We start from the raw sequence: 23,279 nt of genomic DNA on the forward strand, positions 1-23,279 counted from the left end.
CTTTAGAACATTTATGAGAGAGGCATTGATTTTTCTGGGGGAAAAAAGACTAGAGGACACTATTTCCCTTTCTCTCCCCTAGCTGAGATAGCCAGATGCTTGCTAGAGCCTGTTCTAATGCCCTCTGTCTACCTCACTTGCACCATATGCCTTGCCCTGGCATTCTTCTACAGGCTCACCCACCTGCCTCAACAGAAGTCCCTCCAAAGCAGCTCTTGCCACACCACACCTTGCAGGCAGACCCAATTTGGACTGGCACCTGGGGATTCCCATCCTGGGGAAGAGGATAGATAATTCCAGACACCAATGTGCCTTCAGTTGCTGTAGCTGGGCCTCTTAGCTGGTCACACAGGAAGTAAGCCTTGCCCTACAGTGCGCCTGTAGTGTAGCAGAGAGGTAAACTGCAAACAAGCAGGCTGAATACTGGCCCCACCCACCAACAATCCCAAGGCAGCTGCATCCAGGCATCTCAACAGCATAGAGAGCAAATGCTACACAGTGTGTCCACCACAGCAAGGTGGTTCATTGCAGCTGGCTGAGCTGAAGGCAATTGCAGGTCAGCCACAATAGTAGGGTGCATGCAGCCCATGCAGCGAACACCCCTGGAGCACCTGGTTCTAGTGACCAAGAGAGATTGTGTAATAGGACCTCAACTACACAAGGCTACTTTCAAGACCAGGAAATTTATCTCACATACCTAATACATAGAAACAAACACAGAAAGTTAGACAAAATGAGAACAAATATGTTCCAAATGGAAAATGATAATAAAATCACAATAAAAGAGCTAAACAAAATGGAAGTCAGCAATGCGCCTAATAAAAAGTTCAAAGTAATGATCATAGTTACTCATTGGACTTAAGAAAAGAGTAGGTGAACTCAATGAGAACTTAGACAGAATATGTTAAAAAAAGAACCAGTCAGAGCTGAATAATTCAATAATTGAAATGAAAGATACACTAGAGGGAAGCAAGACCAGATTAGAGGATTAAGAAGAACACATCATTGTGCTGGAAGACACAGTAATAGAAAGCAACCCTGAACAGAAAAAATAAAGAACAATAATAATCAATGAAAATTGGGTACAGGAACTCCAAGACATCATCCAGCATAGCAATATTATAGGGATCAAAGAAGGGAGAGAAAAGTGGGCAGGAAACTTATTTGAAGAAATAATAGCTAAAATACTTTTTAATCTGAGGAAGAAAACAAACATTCAGATGCAAGAAGCACAGAGAACCTCTAACAAGATGAACCCAAGGAGGCTCATACCAAGGCACATAATTATTAAAATAGCAAAATATAATGATAAAGGGAGAATTTAAAAAACAGCAAGAGAAAAGTAAAGTTACATACAGAAGAAACCCCACAAAGATATCAGTTGAGTTTTCAGCAGAACTTTTGCAGGTCAAAAGAGATATATTGATACATTCAATGTGCTAAAAGGGAAAAAACCTAGACCCAAGAATATTCTACCTAGCAAGATTATTATTCAGAATAGAAAAAGAGATAGTTTCCCAGATAAAAGTTAAAAGAGCTCACCCTGCTATACCAGCCTTACAAGATTGTAGAGAATTCTTTAAATGAAAGTGAAAAATAGAAGTAAGAATAAATGCCATGAACAGGAAAAATTTCACAGGTGAAAGCAAACATATAGTGAAATTAGTAGATTAATCACTTATAAAGCTAGTATGGAGGTTAAAACACAAAAGCAGTAAAAACTGTATTTACAAAAATTAGTCAAGGGATATACACAATAAAAAGATATCATATATGGGTAGGAAATATCAGAAAGGGAGACAGAACATAAAGACTCCTAACTCTGGGAAACGAACTAGGGGTGGTGGAAGGGGAGGAGGGCAGAGGGTGGGGGTGAATGGGTGATGGGCACTGAGGGGGGCACTTGACGGGATGAGCACTGGGTGTTATTCTGTATGTTGGCAAATTGAACACCAATAAAAAATAAATTTATTATTTTAAAAAAAGATACCATATACATAAAACATAGAGAGGGTAAATAAATGTGTAGTGCTTTTAGAATGTGTTTGAACATAAGTAATAATAAACTTACTATATAGACTGCTATATAAATAAGATGTTACATATGAACTCAAGGGTAATCACAAATCAAAAATCTAGAATATAAAAAAAAATCTAGAATATATACACAAAAAAGAAAAAAGAAAAAAAATCCAAGCATAACAATAAAGAAAGCCATCAAATCTCAAGGGAAGAGAGCAAGAAAAGAAAGGAATAAATAGGAACCAGAAAACAATTAACAAAATGGCAATATATATATGTACCTATAATTACTTTACATGTAAATAAAGTGAATGCTCCAATCAAAAACACAGGTGACTGAATGGAATTTAAAAAACAAAAAAAAAAAGCAAAAACAAAACAACAGGACGTATCTATAGTCTGCCTGCAAGAGAATCACTTCAGACCTAAAGGCACATACAGAGTGAAAGTGAAGAAAAGGAAAAAGATACTCCATGCACATGGAAGTGAAAAAAAAGTCAGTGTGGCAATACATTGACAAAATAGAGGTTTTTTAAATAAATTTATACAGATGCAATTAAACAAAATACAGTTTAAAACAAAGAGACAAACCAGGACATTACACAATGTTAAAGAGATCAATCCAACAAGAAGATATAACAAAAGTAAATGTTTCTGTAATATAAATAGGAGCCCCTAAATACAAAAAGCAAATATTAACAGACATAAAGGAGAATTTCATAGTAATATAATAGTAAGGGACTTTGGGGAACCTGGGTGGCTCAGTGGTTGAGCCTCTGCCTTTGGCTCAGGTCATGATCCTGGGGTCCTGAGATTGAGTCCTGCAACAGTCTTCCCAAAGGGAGCCTGCTTCTCCTTCTACTTCTGTCTCTCTCATAAATAAATAAATAAATAAATAAATAAATAAATAAATAAATAAATAAATAAATAAAATATTTTTTTAAAATAGTAAGGGACTTTAACACTTAACTTATATCAATTGATAGATTATCCAGACAGAAAAATCAATAAGGAAACTGTGGCTTTGCATGACACATTCGACCAGATGGATCTAACAGATATATACAGAATATTCCATCTAAAAACGACAGAAATCACATTAAGCATCTTTTTTCAACCACAATGAAATGTGTAAAAATCAAGTACAAGAAGAGGACCAGAAAAGACACAAACACATGGTAAACAACATGCTACTAAACAACCAATAAGTCAATAAAGAAATTAAACAGGAAACAAAAACATACATAGACAAATGAAAATGAAAACACAACAGTCCAAAATCACTGGGATACAGCAAAAGCAGATCTAAGATGGAAGTTTATGTGCCTACCTTAAGAAATAACAGAAGTCTCACATGATCTAACTTTACACCCAAAGAAACTAGGAAAAAGAACAAAGCCCAAAGCCAGTAGAAGAAAGGAAATAATAAAGATTAAAACAAAAATAAATGAAATAGAGACTTTAAAAATAATAGAAAAGATCAATAAAAACAGAAGTTTGTTCTTTGAAAAGATCAACAAAATTGATAAACCTTTAGCCAGACTCATCAAGTAGGAAAGAGAGATGAGTGAAATGAATGAAATCAGAAATGAAATAGAAATAACAAATAACACCATAGAAATAACAAGAATTATAAGACAATATTATTAAAAAGTATATGCTAACAAATTGAACAATCTAGGATAAATAGATAAATTCCTAGAAACATACAGTCTTCCAAAACTAAATCAGGAAGAATTAGGAGATTTGAACAGATTACTAATAATGAAATTGAACCAATAATAATAATTTTAAAAACCTCACAACAAAGTCCAGGAACAGATGGCTTCACAGGGGAATTCTACTCCAACATTTAAAGAAAAGTTAATATCTATTCTTTTCAAACTATACCAAAAATAGAAGAGAAAGGAAAAAATACAAAATTATTTTTTGTGGCCAGCATTATCCTGATACCAAAACCTGAGATAGACACTATAAAAAAAAAAAACACAACTACAGGCCAATATCTCTGATGAACATGTATGCAAAAATCCTCAACAAAATATTAGCAAATCAAATTCAACAATAAACTAAAAGAATAATCCACTATGATTGAGTGGGATGTATCCCAGGGATGAAGGATGGTTCAATGATAGCCAGTCAATATAATTCATCACATTATCAAAAGGAAGGATAAGAACCATATGATGTTCATAACAGATGCAGAAAAAGCATTTGACAAAATACTGCATCTGTTCATAATACTCTAAACAAAGTGGGGTTAGAAGAAATACACCTCAACATAATAAAGGCCATAGATGAAAAACCCACAGCTAACATCATACTCAATGGGGGAAAACTGAAAGTGTTTTCTCTAAGATCAGATACAAGACATGGATGTCCACTCTAACCACTTTTTATTCAACATAGTACTGGAAGTCCTATCCACAGTAATCAAGTAAGAGAAAAAAAAAAGAAAGGCATCCAGATTGGTTTGGAAAAAATAAAACTGTCATTATTTGTAAATGACATGACAGTATATAAAAAGCCCTAAAATCTCCACTTAATAACTATTAGAACAGATAAATGAATTGAGTAAAGTTGCAGGATATAAAATTAATATACAGAATTCTGTTACATTTCTATACACTAATAATGAAGTAGCAGAAAGAGAAATTGAGAAAACATTTCCACTTATAATTGCATCAAAATGAACACAATACCTAGGAATAAATTTAACCAAGAAGTTGAAAGACCTATACTCTGAAAACCAGTAAGACATGAAAGAAATTGAAGATGACACAAACAAATGGAAACATAACAATTTACTTAAATTAAAAAAAAAAATGGAAACATATACCATACTCATGGAGTGGAAGAATCCTGTTAAAATGTCCATAAAACCCAGCAATCTACAGATTTAATGTTATCCCTATCACCACAATAGCCAAACTGTGGAGGGAGCCTTAGTGTCCATCAAAAGATGAATGGATAAAGAAGATGTGGTCTATGGATACAATGGAATATTACTCAGCCATTAGAAACGACAAATACCCACCATTTGCTTCGACATGGATGGAACTAGAGGGTATTATGCTGAGTGAAATAAGTCAATCAGAAAAGGACAAACATTATATGGTCTCATTCATTTGGGGAATATAGATAATAGTGAAAGGGAATAAAGGGGAAAGGAGAAAAAATGAGTGGGAAATATCAGAAAGGGAGACAGAGTGCGAGGGACTCCTAACTCTGGGAAATGAACTAGGGGTGGTGGAAGGGGAGGTGGGCGGGGGGTGGGGGTGACTGGGTGATGGGCACTGAGGTGGGCACTTGATGGGATGAGCACTACGTGTTATTCTATACGTTGTCAAATTGAACACCAATAAAAAATAAATTTAAAAAAATAAATATAAATCTAAAAAATAAAAATAAAAAATAAATAAAATAAAAGGCAACCATTGGAAGGGGAGAAGATATTTGCAATTGATATATCTGATAAAGAGTTAATATTCAAAATCTATAAAGAACTTATCAAACTTAACACTCAAAAAACAATCCAATTAAGAAATGCACAGAAGACATGAATAGACATTTTTCCAAAGAAGACATCCAGATGGGTAACAGGGTAACAGACATGAAAAGATGCTCAACATCACTCATCTTCAGGGAAATAAAAATCAAAACTACTAAGAATTATTACCTCACACCAGTCAGAATGGCTAAAGTTAACAACACAGGAAACAACAAATGTTGGTAAGCATTCAGAGAAAGGGGAACTCTCTTACACTGTTGATAGGAAAGCAAACTGGTGCAGTAACTCTGGAAAACAGTATGGAGGTTCCTCAAAAAGTTAAAATAGAACTACTCTATGACCTAGCAATTGTACTACTAGGTATCTATCCAAAGGATACAAAAATACTGATTCAAAGTGACACACACACCCCAATGTTTTGGTAGCATTATCAACAATAGCCCAATTATGGAAAGAGCCCAAATCTTTCTATGTTTTTTTAATTTAAATTTAATTAGTTAACATATAGTGTATTATAAGTTTCAGAGGTAGATGTTAGTGATTCTTAAGTTGCATATAACACCCAGTACTCATATCAAGAGCCCAAATTTCAATCAACTGATGAATGGATAAAGAAGTCTCACACACACACACACACACACACACACACACAGGAATATTATTCAGCCATAAAAAGAGAATGAAATCTTGTCATTTGTGAAGACATGGATGGAGCTAGACTGTATTATGTAAAGTGAAAGAAGTCAGTGAGAGAAAGAGAAATACCATATAATTTCACTAATATATGGAATTTAAGAAACAAAACAGATGAACATAGGGTGAAAAAGGAGAGAGGCAAACCATAAAACAGACTCTTAACTGTAGAGAACAAACTGATGGTTACTAGAGGGGAGGGGAGAAGGATAAGATGGGTTAACTAGGTACAGGAATTAAGGAGGGCACTTGTGATCAGCAGTGGGTGTTGTATGTAAGATGAATCACTAAGTTCTACACCTATTATTACATTGTATGTTAACTATCTGGAATAAATAAATCTTGAAAAAAAGATAAAACAATGCAGCAAATGGGTTTTTTTCAACACACAAAATATCATTAAGAAGGTATGAAAAGCAGACAAAAAGAAGCAGCTCTGCCAAGTATCAGAACTACCAGTATATACCACATAGTTCTAAGTTGTATTGGTTTCTTTATTTCTAGAAAATACAAATACAGTGCTAACCCTAATATTTAGAGCCAGGATTTTAGTAGTCTCATCCCTCCAAATCAGAATTGCCCTGAACTTGGAAGAAAGTAATCTCCCTGAAAAAGTTTCTAATGCCCATATATTAAATCTAAACACTATTTTGGCTTTTTCAAGGATTTCTTGAAGTCTTCTTTAATATAAGTACTAAAAGGTTTGGCTATCTGGTTTCCTAAGCACCAGTAGGATGTAAACAAACCAGTGTAAACAGGAGAGGCTACAACTAACACTGAGCATGAAGATATAAGAAGAAAAATACAAATACAGAATTAACATAATGAATGTTCTTTATGATGGTCATAAAGTCACAAAGAGAAGGGACTATTGTGTTCAATATTTTTATTTAAGATTATAAGATGCAATATATTCTTAGAGAACTTTATTCTCAGAATTAAAATTTAGAGGGCTTTCACACTTGAAGAAATAAAGGTCATTTACTTAGAACTTCCATCTTATTGAGACCATCTATCATAGCCCAATGAAATCAGATACATGACAAGTTAATAAAATAGAATTAGTCTGCTTTTCCAGACTGGATTAAAGAACAAAGAGGGCCTCATTGCCCAAATTCCTAAGGACATGTTAATCCAGTTCTGTAGCCCTCAGCCTCAAAAATTATTTCTGATAGATAGAAAGACTCAGAGTGTATTAAGTAACCCTGCAAAAATAATTAGGAATAGGTCCTAATACTTTCCAGAATACAGGGTAGTAACCAAGTGTAAAACAATAACACAATAGCCACCATTAAAGAATAAAATATCCTGTGTAATACTTAAATATGTCAAGGTTTAAGAGGATCATTTCTAGTAATAATATTCTCTGAATGAGATAGGGTTTTAAAATCAAAAGAAGTTTAATAGAGCTGAGGAACACAGAGTTTGAGGACAGGAGAACTAAGAAATAAGTCTGCAAGATAGGTAGAGCCTGGGTTACAATGGGCCTAATAAAATCATGTTAAGGAATTCAGACTTGGGATCCCTGGGTGGCGCAGCGGTTTTGCGCCTGCCTTTGGCCCGGGGCGCGATCCTGGAGACTAGGGATCGAATCCCACGTCGGGCTCCCTGCATGGAGCCTGCTTCTCCCTCTGCCTGTGTCTCTGCCTCTCACTCTCTCTCTCTCTCTATGACTATCATAAATAAATAAAATCTTTAAAAAAAAAAAAAGGAATTCAGACTTTTAGTCTAGGGACAATAGGATCCCGTTAAATGACTTAGAATAGCTGTGATTCAACCTGCATTGTAGAAGAAATATTGGATACGGAATAGAGGTTAGTTTGGGTGGGAGCAAGACTTTAGGAAGTAAGACCAACTAGAGACTTTTGTAGTAGTCCAAGTGGAAGACAATACTGGATTAAACTAGAGTAGTAGCTGGAAAGTTGGAGAAGAGTAGATGAACCCAAAAGATGTGGGAGGTAGAAATTATATATGTTGATGAGTAATTCAATCTAGAAAGCAAAGGGTAAAAAATTGGGAAAGATAATTCCAAGTTTCTAGCTTGAGCAATGGGGTGCATACTGGTGCTATTGACTAAAATAAGGAAAATGGAAGATAAGCATATCATGTTTGTTGTTTTTAAGAGTAGAAGAGGGCGATAGAGATGATGAAGCTAATTTGAATGTACTTAAAGGAGTTTATAGAATAGCCAAGTGGACATGTCTAATAGATGTTGAACATAGAGGTTGACACTCAAGACAAGTTAAGAATAACAATTGAGATGAGAGTCATTGGTATATAGAAAAGGTCATGGGGATAGATGAAATCACCCAGAGTCTGTGTGGTAATAACTACTAGAACAAAACAAACACCAGCATATAAGTGAACAAAGGAAAAGAAAATTACCAAAAAGACTACAAAAGATATTTATATCACAAAGGCCTTTAGTACAGCTGTGTAATATTGTGGAAAATACTATAGAAAACACAGCCATAAAAGTATGAAGAAAATCAGGTGTAGTATTCACTACTGGTACTATGTCCAGATCCCTTTTACTGGGCCAGTGAAACTATCTCTCTCCTACTTCAGAATATTAACATTGCCTGAAGGATGCCACCTTGCCTTAAAATGCCTGGAAATGTATGCCTTCCTCCAGGTAGCCCACAGGCAATGGCTGATTAGGAAGAGACTATAGGTGAAGTCCAGCCCCTTGCCTGAAGGTGGGCCAAATCTGTAGTGCCATTCGTCTCTGAGGGGTCAAATAGAGGCTACTCTTCAAGTGAAATCACATCTTTGGTTTACCTTTTCCCCTTCTCTATGTTGCTTTCCTTGCTTCATTTACAAGTTTCTCTTAGAGTACTCTATAAATTATTTGCTTTTGAATACTTGTCTTAGGCCCTGCTTCTAAAGAATTTATTTTTTTCTTTCTTCTTTTTTTTCTAAAGAATTTAATCTAAGAAACAGAATTGTGATGTCTCTGAAGTAAAAGAATTATTGTTAAACCACATATTTTTATGTTATGCATGTTTATATATGTGTGTGTTATTTCATAATAAAAAGAAGTTAAGGAGGGAAGGAAGAATAAACAATGTTAAATGTTGCTACATGCTGCTAAAAAAGTAAAAAATAAAAAGTTGAGTAATATAAGAACAAATAAGTGTTCATTTTAGTAACAGAGCCAACACTGGCTATCTTGGTTGCAGGAATTGCTTTAAAGTCATGAGCTTGGAATTCAGGCAGCAGCATGGGAAGAATGGATGAGAGGTAAGTAGAGAAAGTAAAGAAAACTGATCAGGAAGTAGGAATGTGAAAAAGAGGAAATACTTAAGGCACTATTTACAGGGCAGATTTTCAAACTTAACTTGGGAGCTTCTAGATCACATTTATATGCTAATAAGACACAGCAAATAAAAAGGGACAAGTTGAAGATCTAAGAAAGAAAAAAAAATTGAGTGCAAATGGCTGGAGAGAAGTGCTTTTAAGTTGTTGCAGACGGAATTTCAGCATGGACTAAGGAGCTGCTCAAGAAGACCTTTGAGATCTATTTCTACTTTGAGAGTCTGAGTTGATGTTTTTTTTTTTTAAATATATATATATATATATATATATATATATATATATATATATATATATATATATATATAATGTCTAAGCAGCAACTAGAGTACCTGAGTTCATCTAGGAAAAAAATCAAAAGTTTTGGTCTAAGGCAAGAATCTATCACAGTTTTCTTTTTTTTAAGAGGTAAGGGTTCTTACCCGCCAATATCTTGCTTCACAAAATCCCCAGGTTCTTGTCGTCTTGATTCCCCTTGGCCAGTTGTTCCAGGAAAAATATTAATCAGGAAAAGAAGCCCAAGGATGATTGTGTAGAAGTGACTCATTTGTGTGACTATCATCTTCTTAGGCAACAACTTGGAGAGACCTGTGAGATCTGTGTTTGGGGAAAAGAGGAAGAAAAAGGAGTAGAAGACAAAAAAAAAAAAGATAAAATATATATATATATATATTATTCAACTGTATTAGAGTCATTTAACTTCCCTAGTATCCAGTTACTAAATGATTAATATGACAATCCCCTTTCCTCGGTTTATAAATGCCACCAAAATTCATTCCCAACAAACTCCTTTCTTGAATATACCAAAACCCATTCAAGAAAGAGTAAAGAGCTCTAAATCACTAATTCAGTCTTAGGTGGCAGTTTCATCTCTTTCCCTGTTTTCTCTCAGCTTTAGTTACTTTTTCATAATCCAAGAGTTTAAAATAATCTCTCATGCCTTCATTTTATTTTCCCCAAATCCCATTTTATCTTTACTCACAAATATCTTTGCCATAGTTAACTGTGTAGTATTGTAGAGAATATTATAAGACCTGAACTCTATAGCATTTTTGAGATTGATTTTCATTTCAATACAGTTAAGCAATTTTCTAAAAGATCAAAGGTCTTGGAGTAGATGAACTGTTTCCTCTGAAATAGGATGTTTCCCCGTAAAGATATTTGAGGACAAAGTTAACTCCATGTAGGGGCCACAACATAAGAAATCCAAGTCTATTCTCCTAGTACAGAAGACTCAAAATGGCCAGCATATTATACTGATGATAGAATTACGTGATTTAGATTTGCCTATGTTCAAGGCTATTTTATGAACTCTGGACTGGTGGACATTTACCTAAGACATGGAGTTAAAAAAAACAATATAACAAACATTATATGGTCTCAATCATTTGGGGAATATAAAAAAATAGTGAAAGGGAATAAAGGGGAAAGGAGAAAAAATAAGTGGGAAATATCAGAAAGGGAGATAGAACATGACAGACCCCTAACTCTGGGAAATGAACTAGGGGTGGTGGAAGGGGAGGTGGGCGGAGGGTGGGGGTGACTGTGTGGCGGGCACTTGACGGGATGAGCACTGGGTGTTATTCTGTATTTTGGCAAATTGGATACCAATAAAAAATAAATTTATTTTAAAAAAAAGACTTCTCATTTGGAGAGCACAAGAAAAAAAAGGAAAAAAACAATATAAAATGGCACTTTTTGCTATCTCTGAAGATTATGGCTTCTTTGAATCTGATACATTGCCCACTTAAAGGAGACCTAATTCTGACCCAATATCATATTCTTTTTAAGTTATATCAGTGGTTTAACTTCCAGTGAGAGAGAAAGGATTTAAAAACTTTTTTTCCAAGGAAAGTCTATGCAATTGACTAATATGTAATACAGATACATGCTGGCGAGCTATTACGGTTGATGAGAAAATGAAGAACAAGTCTTTTTAAATTTATCCCACCCCCCAAAAAAGTAGCCACTAGGCTCTATATTCAATTGTCTTCTTGAATCTTTGTGATGAGAAAACATCTATTCTTGAGTTGTTGCCTAGGCATTTTACAGTATGGCAACCTTGTACATACCCAGAGTCTGGACATTTAGATAAGGACCCAAGCTTAGGATTCCCACCACAAGTTTCTGCTTTGCTTTTCCCAAGGTATCTTTTAAAAATAACCCCTTAAAGTTGAGCCCACAAAAAGTTAGTGATCTCCACCTCAACCACTTTATAAGTAATAGGTGCTTGTAATTCTGCTTTCTATCTCTTGCTAGCTTGTGACCTGACCTTCCCCCCAGCTCATTTTACTGCCCAATTGTGGGATTTGTAAGTAAATAAATCTTGTGACTTTACTTTTTATGTGTGAATGTATTAAAACTGCACCTGCAATCAAAACAATCCCAGGGTTTTCACTTCCCCAAAGTGGAAGCTCAGATGCTGGGGGAGCTACCTGTCGACCTCATATGGGTGGCTTGTGCCTCTTAATTTATCAAGGTATAATCTTCATATTCTTAATACACGAGCTATGTTTCTCACTCAACAGAATCTGGTACAGGCATAGAAAACTATGATACTGGAGAAGATGAACTTTTGACATGAGGAAGTGTCCACATTACAGATAAAAATAGTCATAAAATTAGGTTGTATCTTATAAAATTGCCAATATTTGACAATTTTTGTTTTATAAAAACAGCAAATTTTTATGGTAAATCTAATATATAGGCTGTGGCATTCATGATTGAGTAACTGCACAAGAGTTAATGGTCATTTTACAGAAATGAACAGAAACAGTACAGTTCAGAAAAGCATAGTATATATAAGTAAGAAAATATGGTACATGAGCAGATGATTCTGGGGCATGAAAATCAGCTGTAGTATGAACAGTAACCATGATATATGCTTAACCATCTACAGTGCTTTAGCATACCCTAATGTTGTATGATTACATGACAAGTGTTAATGCTCAAATAATCATAATACAAAATTGACAATTACCCTGTAGGAACAAAAACACTTGGTACACGGTATGAAGCCCAAAATGCAAAAATAACCCATGGAATATAAAAAAGAACTATGATGGATCCTCAGAAAACCTAAGTATATGAGCAATAATCCTGTGTATAGAAGAAAACAGGGATCCCTGGGTGGCGCAGCGGTTTGGCGCCTGCCTTTGGCCCAGGGCGCGATCCTGGAGACCCGGGATCGAGTCCCACGTCGGGCTCCCGGTGCATGGAGCCTGCTTATCCCTCTGCCTGTGTCTCTGCCTCTCTCTCTCTCTCTCTGTGACTATCATAAATAAATAAAACTAAAAAAAAAAAAAAGATATTATTAAAAAAAAAAAAAAGAAGAAAACAGCTATGCTGCATGAGCAAAGAAAACCATAGTGTGTGCTCAACTACACTATCCTACTCTATACTATGGGTCATGATTATGGTAAACAAGCAGCAATTGTTCTCACAATAAGAATAGATGCAAATGATACAGAAGCAAACGTTTATGATTTGGAAGAAGAAAACTATGATATATCATATGATGCATAAGAGGACTCAGACTAAGGTACATGTTTGCATAACTATGAGAAGGCAGCCATCACATATAGAGGAGGTTGGACATAATATGTATCCTCCAACTACCATAACATTTTGTTAACAAACATCATTATTATAATGCATGTGAAGACATGTATGTATAAAACCATTTGATCACACTATATGTCAGAAAACCAAAGTACGTGAGCCTAATGATCACCGAACAAGACAACAGAGCCTTGGTAAACACTTCCTTAAGACATTATACATGATCAAAAGCATGCCACTTGACTGTTGCACAATAATGTGAATACTTAACACTATTAAACTGCACATTTAGGGCAGCCCGTGTGGCTCAGCGGTTTAGTGCCACCTTCAGCTGAGGGCATGATCCTGGAGACCCTGGATCGAGTCCCATGTCGGGCTCCCTGCATGGAGCCTGCTTCTCCCTCTGCCTGTGTCTCTGCCTCTCTCTCTCTCTCCCTCTCTCTCTCTCTCTCTGTCTCTCATGAATGAATAAATAAAATCTTTATAAAAAAATTAAAAACTTCACATTTAAAATGGTTAAGATTTTTATGTGCTTTTTAACCACAATTAAATTTTTAATTAAAAAATTGTACTGGCACAGGTAGCCTTAGCAAGTTAGCAAATATCTACAAAACAGTCCCCAACTGTGACATGTATACAGAGAAATGTGGCACATTAGCAGTAACTAGCATTAAATGAACATGTATCCATGACACATGCTCAGATGACCAGCAAAGAAGAGCAAACAAGGACTGTAAGACAGCAGACCCTTAAAATTCTTATGACACACTTGGTGAATTTTCAAGTGACCGTAGTGCAAAAACTGTAATACTTTAAAGTCTTTAAACATGATAAAGTATCCATGTAGCTATAGATAATTACAGTATGCTTAGACAACCATGATGTGTGTGAAGAGATATTTGGTATATCAGTCCTTAACCATAATGTGTACACATACTGTGTGTATCATAGCAACCATGATCAGGAATTAAGTGACATTGTTTAGGAGTAGATGGCCATTATTTGTGGAGTAGACTGCCATGGTGCAGGAACAGAAGGCCATGGTCCAAGAGTAAGCAGACATGCTCAAAATTTTTCTCACTGCAGTAGAGAGATAAGATATAGATGCATGTGGCCACAATGAATAACTAGTATCTCTTTAATAATGATGACCAATAGTAAAGAGTCAGCTATAACATATGAACAAAGAAGTATAGCATACACACATCCATGGTGATTAAACTGAAAATTACAGCAAAGGAACATCATATAATGCCATGGATATTTAAACAACTATGCTGCACAAACAGAGTGTAACCCTAATACTAGTTTTAAAGTTAGTATAGGGATCCCTGGGTGGCGCAGCGGTTTGGCGCCTTTGGCCCAGGGCACGATCCTGGAGACCTGGGATCGAATCCCATATCGGGCTCCCGGTGCATGGAGCCTGCTTCTCCCTCTGCCTGTGTCTCTGCCCCTCTCTCTCTCTGTGACTATCATAAATAAAAAAATTTAAAAAAAAAATAAAGTTAGTATAAAGAAGCCAGGCCACATTGCAAAAGCAGACAACCATGACATGTGCTCCTATAAGTACAGCGCATGGATAAACACCAATGACATATGAACTTACAAACAATAAGCATATTCAGATAACCATGGGCACAATAGCAGATGCCTGTGAAAGAAGCAGGTTGACTATGAAATAGGAGGGGATAACCTTTGTGCAGGCTCAGATAATCTTGGTGTTAGAATGGATTATCCATGGTACATGAACACACAATTATGACACATGCTCAAGCCACTGTAATACCTGATTGCACAGCCAAAATAGCAAATGATCAACCAATTCACTCTGCTCAAGATCTAAAGGAGAGTACAAGTAATAAACCAGAGGGAAATACTATCTATAAACTTACAAATTAATATCTCTATCCAAGATATGTCCTGAAACCCACACCTGCACTTAGATGTCTGAGAAATAACATGTTAAAATCTGAGGTTCAGATATTCATTCACCTCCGCACACATACAAAAACACCGTCCCCCTGTAATCCCTTAATCTCAGGTAACAGTAATTACCCTTCCATTTGCTCAAAGTAAAACTCTGATATCATTCTTGACTCCTCTTTTAATCTCATATCCCACATCCAATCCATCAGCAAGTCTCATTGGTATGCCATTTAAAAAGAAACATATCCAAAATAAAACCACTGGTCATCACCTCTGCTGCTACTACTTGGGCTCAGCATCTTTTGCTGAAATCATTGTAAAAGCCTCTTAATTGGGCTTGTTGACTCTGCTCTTGCTTCCCTAAGTCTTTTCTCTATATAACAGAGTGAACTTTAAAAGTGTTAAGTCAGATCATGTCTCTCTTCTGCTCAAAATCCTCCAATTGCCTCCCAGGTCAAAAGCCATGGTATGATCTAAAAGGACCTACAGGATCTAATCTCCAAATAGCTGGCTAACCTTATCCTCTTCTACCATCCTCTGTTACTCACTCCACTTCAGCCACTGTGACCTCCTTGCTGCCAATTGGATATATCAGGCATGTTCCAGCTCTAGGGCCTTTGCCTCCACTAGGAATATTCTTCATCTAATTTCCACATAGTTTGCTCCTTCTCTCACTTCATGTTTTGCTCAAAGATCACCTCTCTCAATGAGGCCTATCTAAAATTTCACTCTATCTAAAATTTCAATCTTTCTTCACATCCTGGATACTTCCTGTGCAGTTGCTCTATTTTTCATCATTTGCACTTCTAAGATATATTTCATGTTTTTTGTTATTGTCTGTTATTCCAGTATAATATAAGCCCAACAGGGACAAGGAATTTTGCTTATCTTATTCACATATATATGCCCAATGCACAGAAGAATGCCTAATAAATAATGTATACTTAGTAAATAGTTAATGAATGAATGTTATTTTGAAAAAGTCACATCCATAAATGGGGTAAAATAGTATAAAGATCACCTTCATACTACCAGATCAAGAGACTACTCAGCATTACCAAATACTAGTCATGTTAGGCTTTAAAAGACTTCCTATTTCAATGTAAAATGGGAATAATAATACTCATAATCTAATTCTAGATTAAATAATATACATAAAATACCTGATTAAAGACCTGCTACCAGAGACGCCTGGGTAGCTCAGTGGTTGAAGCATCTGCCTTCGGCTCAGGGCATGATCCCAGGGTCCTGGGATAGAGTCCCACATCAGGCTCCCTGCAGGGAATCTGGTTCTCCCTCTGCCTATGTCTCTGACTCTCATGAATAAATAAATAAAATCTTCAAAATAAATAAATAAAGACCTGCTACCAGGATGAGTTTGCTGTTAGATCCTGTCAACATACTAATTCATTTTATCACAAACTTTTGAGCATCTACTATGTAAAAGGCACTGACTTCAAATGGGATTCCTAAAACTTCTTTACCTCAGTGCCTAGAAACTACCAGATACTGACACTCTACCCACCAGCACCCCACTTGGATGCTATGAGGCACTATCTGCCAGTACTTTACCTAAACAGAGGCATTGCAATTGTTGCTACTCACATACTACAAAACTCTGACATTTTGTTGCCTCAGTTTGAAACAACAGTTTCATTTGAGGCCATCTAATTCCACTTAGCCTCAAAGTACTACCATTATTAAAAGCTCTGGAGCCAGAAACATCTTAGTGCCAATTCTTGACATACCACACAGAAACCTGACATTGGGTGAATGATTTGACTCAATATTCTCCTCTATAAAATGTTGATAATGATAATACTGCCATACAGGAGTGTTATGAGAATTAAATGGCATAATTTGCGGGCAGAATTAAGCATTATGTTTGACATATAGTAATCTTTGGTCACTATAAAATACAGGTCAATTCCTTGACCTCTTGCCTTCCAATGAGCCTCGGCTTCACCCTAATCCAGTCACTCTTTCTCATGGGCATATACTAAATCTTGTCATTACAAATCCATGATGTCAAATAACTATCTGACCACATCCTCTCAACCCTACAGTCAATTCTTCTACCCTCCCAATCTGTAATACCTTGATCCCACCACCTTCAAATTGCCCATCATTACCTTCATGTTATTTCCTTTCTTGCCCTACTTGTTATATACATAGTCTATAATTAATATCATTAAAATCATTCTCTGGTATGTATTTTCAACACACTTGCCTCTCTCTTACTCTGTTGTACCTACCTGGAAAAACATAAATCAGCACTGGCCACAACCTCCTCCTCTGAAATTCCTTGAACTCCATATTACCACCCTAGTTATACTACACCTCTGGCCATTTCTACTCTATCTTCTTAGTGGGCTTCCCCTTTAGAAGGAATCCTCTAAAACTTTAGGTTCCCTGGCTTGGGATTAATACAATTCAAAATATATCTCCTATCAGACACGAATGATGAAATATCTATAATCTCTACCCATAAAAGCTTAAAACATCTGCAGAGAACAGAATATTATGAATAATAAACCAGGAGACTTGAAAAAGAATCAAATATAACTTCTGGAAATAAAAAGACTTTGAAAAGTCAAATGTATATCTTAGCAGGACACATGTTACATATAAATAGAAACAGATTGCATATCTTTTACATTAGAAGAGGAGAAAAAATAAAATGACTTAAGAAATGCCAATCCAAATAAGAAATAAAAGAAAAAACATAAAATAAGCATGCTAAATAGAAAACATTAAAAGATGGTAGTTTCTAACTCAGATATATTAGCAACTTTAGTCTCTAAGGCCCCATTTGAAATAAAAAGATTATCAGGGGGATCCCTGGGTGGTGCAGCGGTTTGGCGCCTGCCTTTGGCCCGGGGCGCGATCCTGGAGACCCGGGATCGAGTCCCACATTGGGCTCCCGGTGCATGGAGCCTGCTTCTCTCTCTGCCTGTGTCTCTGCCTCTCTCTCTCTCTCTGTGACTATAATAAGTAAATAAAAAAATTAAAAAATTAAAAAAAAGATTATCAGACTAGATTAAAAATACTAAAACTAAATTATCTGCATGTTGTTTATAAAAGTCATATCTAAAAAAAAGAGTCATATCTAAAACACAAAGGAACAGAAAAGTTGAAAGTAAAAGTAAAAAGTAATGCTATGCAAATATTAACCAAAACACTTTTTAATATTCAGAAAGTAAAGACTATAATTCAAAGGCTTACTAAAGATAAAGAGGAAAATTCCATATGGTAAAAGGTTCAATTTAACAAGTATAATAAAATTCTATACATCTAATAAGACAGCTTTATTATTTTTTTAAAGATTTTATTTATTTATTCATGAGAGACACAGAAAGAGAGGCAGAGACATAGGCAGAGGGAGAAGCAGGCTCCCTGCAAGGAGCCCAATGGAGGACCTGATTCTGGACCCCAGGATCACGCCCTGAGCCAAAGGCAGACACCCAACTGCTGAGCCACCCAGGCGTCCCTAATAACACAGCTCTAAAATATGTAAAACAAAAATGGAAAGAACTACAAAGAAACATAGACATATCTATGACCATAATGGAGTACCTTAACATACCTCTTTCAGAAATTGACACATTAGAAAGCTTTTAAAAATCAGGATAGAAAAGATTTTAACAAGATGAATAACAAATCTGAACAATTGGAAATATACAGAATACTGTATCCATTGATGGCAAAAGTACACCTTATTTTTTTATCTCACTGGATATATTTACAAAAAAGTACAAGACTATAAAATAAATTACAAATTTCAAATGATTAAAATAATATAGGATATATATACATAGGATATGGATATACATGAAACTCGTGGCCAAATAAAATCAAAATACAAATGAGAACATCATAAGTGCACAAAACCAAAATCACTATTAAAACTTAGGGTATGCAGCTAACAGTACTTAAATAAAAAGACATGGCCTGTATATCAAAAAGAAAAAAAAAACTTAATGAGGGAAGAAGATGATCAAAATAAGCTCATAGAGTAAAGATACTAATAAAGATAGGAGCATCAATTTTTGAAATAGAAAATAAATAATTTATAAAAGAGATGATTAAGAAAGCCAAAGGTTGATTCATTGAAATAACTAAGCAGCAGATCATGTGCATAGTTCAGCAACTTTCTAACAACTCGTTTGAAAATTTAGATGAAATGAACAAATTCCTAGAAAAATATAACTCACTAAAACAGAATCAAGAAATTAGAGAAAATAATAATCCTGTAAACAGTAAATAAATGGAAAAAGCGGTAAAAAATATGCCCACAAAGAAAACCCAGGGCCCAGATGATTTAGCCAGTGAGTTTTGCTGAACACTCAAGGAAGAAATAATGTAAATTATATGTAAATTTATTCATAAAATAACAAAAGGTGCAACATCTCTAAATTTGTGTTACTAGATTAACATAACCTTAATACCAAATCCTGACAATGACAGCATGAGAACAGAAAATTACTAGTAAAAATCCAGAAGAAATGTAGCAAATTGTATACAATATGTAAAATGAATAATACATCATAGCCAAATTGGGCTTATCCTAGATATTCAAAATAAGTTGAATATTAGAATATTAATTAATATAATTCACCTACATCAAGAGATTTTTTTTTTAGTTATGACCATATCAATAAAAGTAAGACTAGAAGGGGATTTCTTTGATTTATTGAAGGGAATCTACAAAACAACATATAGAAAACAACATACCAAAAAAGAAAAAATATAAAAACTGTCCCTTTGAGATCAGGAACATAATGCAACTGCTATTCTAAGTCCTAGGTAGCAGAAGAAAATAAGACTAAGAAAAGAGATAGTTTGGAAAGGAAGAAACAAAACTCATTACCTGGATATTCTATGACTGTGTATATAGAAAATTCTACAAAATCAACAGATAAATTATTATAACTTGTAAAAGACTTTATCAAAATAGCTGGATACAAAATTAATACCCAGAAATCAAATTCTCAAGATGAATAATTATATATTTAATTTTAAAATCCATATGGTATAACATAAAGTTAAGAGGTATCATATGGGGGGGGAAACTAACAAAGCAGGAGGGGAAAACTAACAAAGCAGGAAACCACAAATGTTGGAGAGGATGTGGAGAAAAGGGAACCTTCTTACACTGTTGGTGGGAATGTGAACTGGTGCAGCCACTCTGGAAAACAGTGTGGAGGTTCCTCAAAGAGTTAAAAATAGATCTGCCCTACAACCCAGCAATTGCACTGCTGGGGATTTACTCCAAAGATGCAGATGCAATGAAACGCTGGGACACCTGTACCCCAACATTTCTAGCAGCAATGTCCACAATAGCCATATGTGGAAGGAGCCTGGGTGTCCATCGAAAGATGAATGGATAAAGAAGATGTGGTCTATGGATACAATGGAATATTACTCAGCCATTAGAAACGACAAATACCTACCATTTGCTTTGACGTGGGTGGAACTGGAGGGTATTATGCTGAGTGAAATAAGTTAATTGGAGAAGGACAAACATTATATGGTCTCATTCATTTGGGGAATATAAAAAATAGTGAAAGGGAATAAAGGGGAAAGGGGATCAAATGAGTGGGAAATATCAGAAAGGGAGACAGAACATGAGAGACTCCTAACTCTGGGAAACGAACTAGGGGTGGTGGAAGGGGAGGTGAGCGGGGGGGTGGGGGTGAATGGGTGACGGGCACTGAGGTGGGCACTTGACGGGATGAGCACTGGGTGTTATTCTATATGTTGGCAAATTGAACACCAATAAAAATAAATTTATATATATAAATTTATATAAATAAATATAAATAAATTTATATATATATTAATATATATATATTTTTAAAAAGAGGTATCATATGGAGCAGCCCAGGTGGCTCAGCGATTTAGCGCCACCTTCAGCCCAGGGTGTGATACTGGGGTCCCAGGATCAAGTCCCATGCCGGGCTCCCTGCATGGAGCTTGCTTCTCTCTCTGCCTATCTCTGCCTCTCTGTCTCTCTCTCTCTGTCTCTCATGAATAAATAAATAAAATCTTAAAAAAAAGAAGTATCATATGATCCAGTAATTCTGTTACTGGGTATTTAACTAAAGAAAACCAAAAAACTATTTTCAAAAGATATATGCACCCCTATGTTTATTGAAGCATTATTTACAATAGCCAAGATATGGAAGCAATCCAAGTGTCCACTGTCCATCCATAGATTAATGAATAAAGACATGGTGTGTGTGTGTGTGTGTGTGTGTGTGTGTGTGTGTGTGTGTATACACACACATACATACATACATAATGGAATATTAATCAGCCATAAAAAAGAATAAGATCTTGCTATTTGCAACAACATGGATTAACCCAGAGGGTATAATGTTAGGTGAAATAAGTCAGAAAGAGAGAGAGAAGTACTGTGTGATTTCACTCATGTGGAATTTAAGAAACAAATCAAAGAAAAAAATACAGGCAAATAACAACCAAAAATGACTTTTAAATACAGAGAATAAACTGGTGGTTACCAGAGAGGAGGTGGTTGGGGTTGATGGGTGAGATAAAGGAGTTTAAAAGTACATTTATCATGAGAACGGAGTTATATATATATATATATATATATATATATATATATATATACACACACACATTATACTGTATACCTGAAACTAATATAACACTGTATGCTAATTATATTTCAATTTTAAAAATCGCCTAGGCCTATAAATAAATCTAACAAATGATGTACAACGCCTCTGTAAGATAAAACTATAAAATGTAAAGAGATGATGAAGACCTAAATAAATGCAGAAATACAACTTTAAACACAATACTGTCAAGTTGTCAATACTGCTCAGTTTATTTTTTGACTGGTCAGGTTTGACAAGCTGATTCTAAAATTTTGCATGGAAATGCAAAGGGCCAAGAATATCATTCTGAAGTCTTTTTTTTAAAGATTTATTTATTCATGAGAGAGACAGAAAGAGAGAGGGAGGCAGAGACATAGGCAGAAGGAGAAGCAGGCTCCTCACAGGAGCCCAATGCGGGACTTGATACCGGATTCCGGGATCATGACCTGAGCCAAAGGCAGACACCCAATCACCAAGCAATCCAAGTGTCCCTCTTTCTGAAGTCTTAAAGAAGAATACAGTAACAGGATTTTCTTTACTAATATCAAGATTGATTTTTAAAATTGTAATGGGGGATCCCTGAGTGGCGCAGCGGTTTGGCACCTGCCTTTGGCCCAGGGCGCGATCCTGGAGACCCGGGATCGAATCCCACATCGGGCTCCCTGCATGGAGCCTGCTTCTCCCTCTGCCTGTGTCTCTGCCTCTCTCTCTCTCTCTCTGTGACTATCATAAAAAAAAAAATAGTTAAAAAAAATAAAAATAAATAAAAATAAAAATTGTAATGGGGCAGAAGGGTATTGATGCCAGGAGAGGCAAAGAGAAAAGTATATTCAGGAAAAAAATCTAAGCATATATGGACATTTGATTTATGGCTGAGGTAGAACTGAAGAATTGTCTGGTAAATACAGGATTTTCAATAAATGGTGCTAAGATCATTGTTTATTTTCATACCTCATACAACAATTAAATTGGAACCTTACCAAGAGCATGAAAAAATTTATTAAAGGTGGGTTGAAGATTTAAACATGAAAGTCAAAATTATAAGACCACATAATAAAAGCGAACTTCTTCACAAACTAATGTAAGAAAATATTTCTTAAGCATACACAAAATGTAAATTATAAAGGAAGCAACTAATAAAACAACATATTAAAATTCAGAGCTCTGTTCATCAAAAGACGTAAGAAAAAGAGTAAAAGAAGCTCATAAAATGGTATATTCTTGTCACACAACATACATTTATTTGTTAAAGAAACATCTAAAATATGTGAAGAATTCCTATAATACCATAAGAAAGAGAGAAAATTCAATAACAAAAATGGACAAAAGACTTGAAGAGGTACTTCACAAAAGAGAACTACAAATTATTGTTAACTTCAAGAAAAAGTGTTTTATTAGTAATCATGGAAATTAAAATTAGAGCCTAATAAATTCTCATTACACCTCCATTGATTGACAAAAATTTTAAAGTCTCATAAACATCAAGTTTGACAAAGATATGAAGCAAAAGGAATTCTCCTACACTCTTGGCAGGTGTCTAAAATGTCACAAACTCCTTAGAGAAAAGTTTGGCAGTAGATTGTCAAGTTGATAACACACATATCCATGATCCACATTTCTACTGC

General features: G+C 35.3%; 1 protein-coding gene across 2 annotated transcripts in view; it reads right to left on the minus strand.

Moving 5' to 3' along the window:
* Window positions 1–23,279, minus strand: part of GABRA3 (gamma-aminobutyric acid type A receptor subunit alpha3) — a 335,382-nt gene that overhangs the window by 239,072 nt on the left and 73,031 nt on the right. For both annotated transcript variants that reach the window (XM_041741466.1, XM_041741465.1), the window contains exon 2: window positions 9,964–10,138. In XM_041741466.1, coding sequence (XP_041597400.1) covers window positions 9,964–10,103 — 140 coding nt within the window. In that variant the 5' untranslated portion in view covers window positions 10,104–10,138. The remainder of the gene's footprint in view (window positions 1–9,963; window positions 10,139–23,279) is intronic.

The sequence above is a fragment of the Vulpes lagopus genome, chromosome X (assembly GCF_018345385.1).
Source record: "Vulpes lagopus strain Blue_001 chromosome X, ASM1834538v1, whole genome shotgun sequence".
Classification (NCBI taxonomy): domain Eukaryota; kingdom Metazoa; phylum Chordata; class Mammalia; order Carnivora; family Canidae; genus Vulpes; species Vulpes lagopus.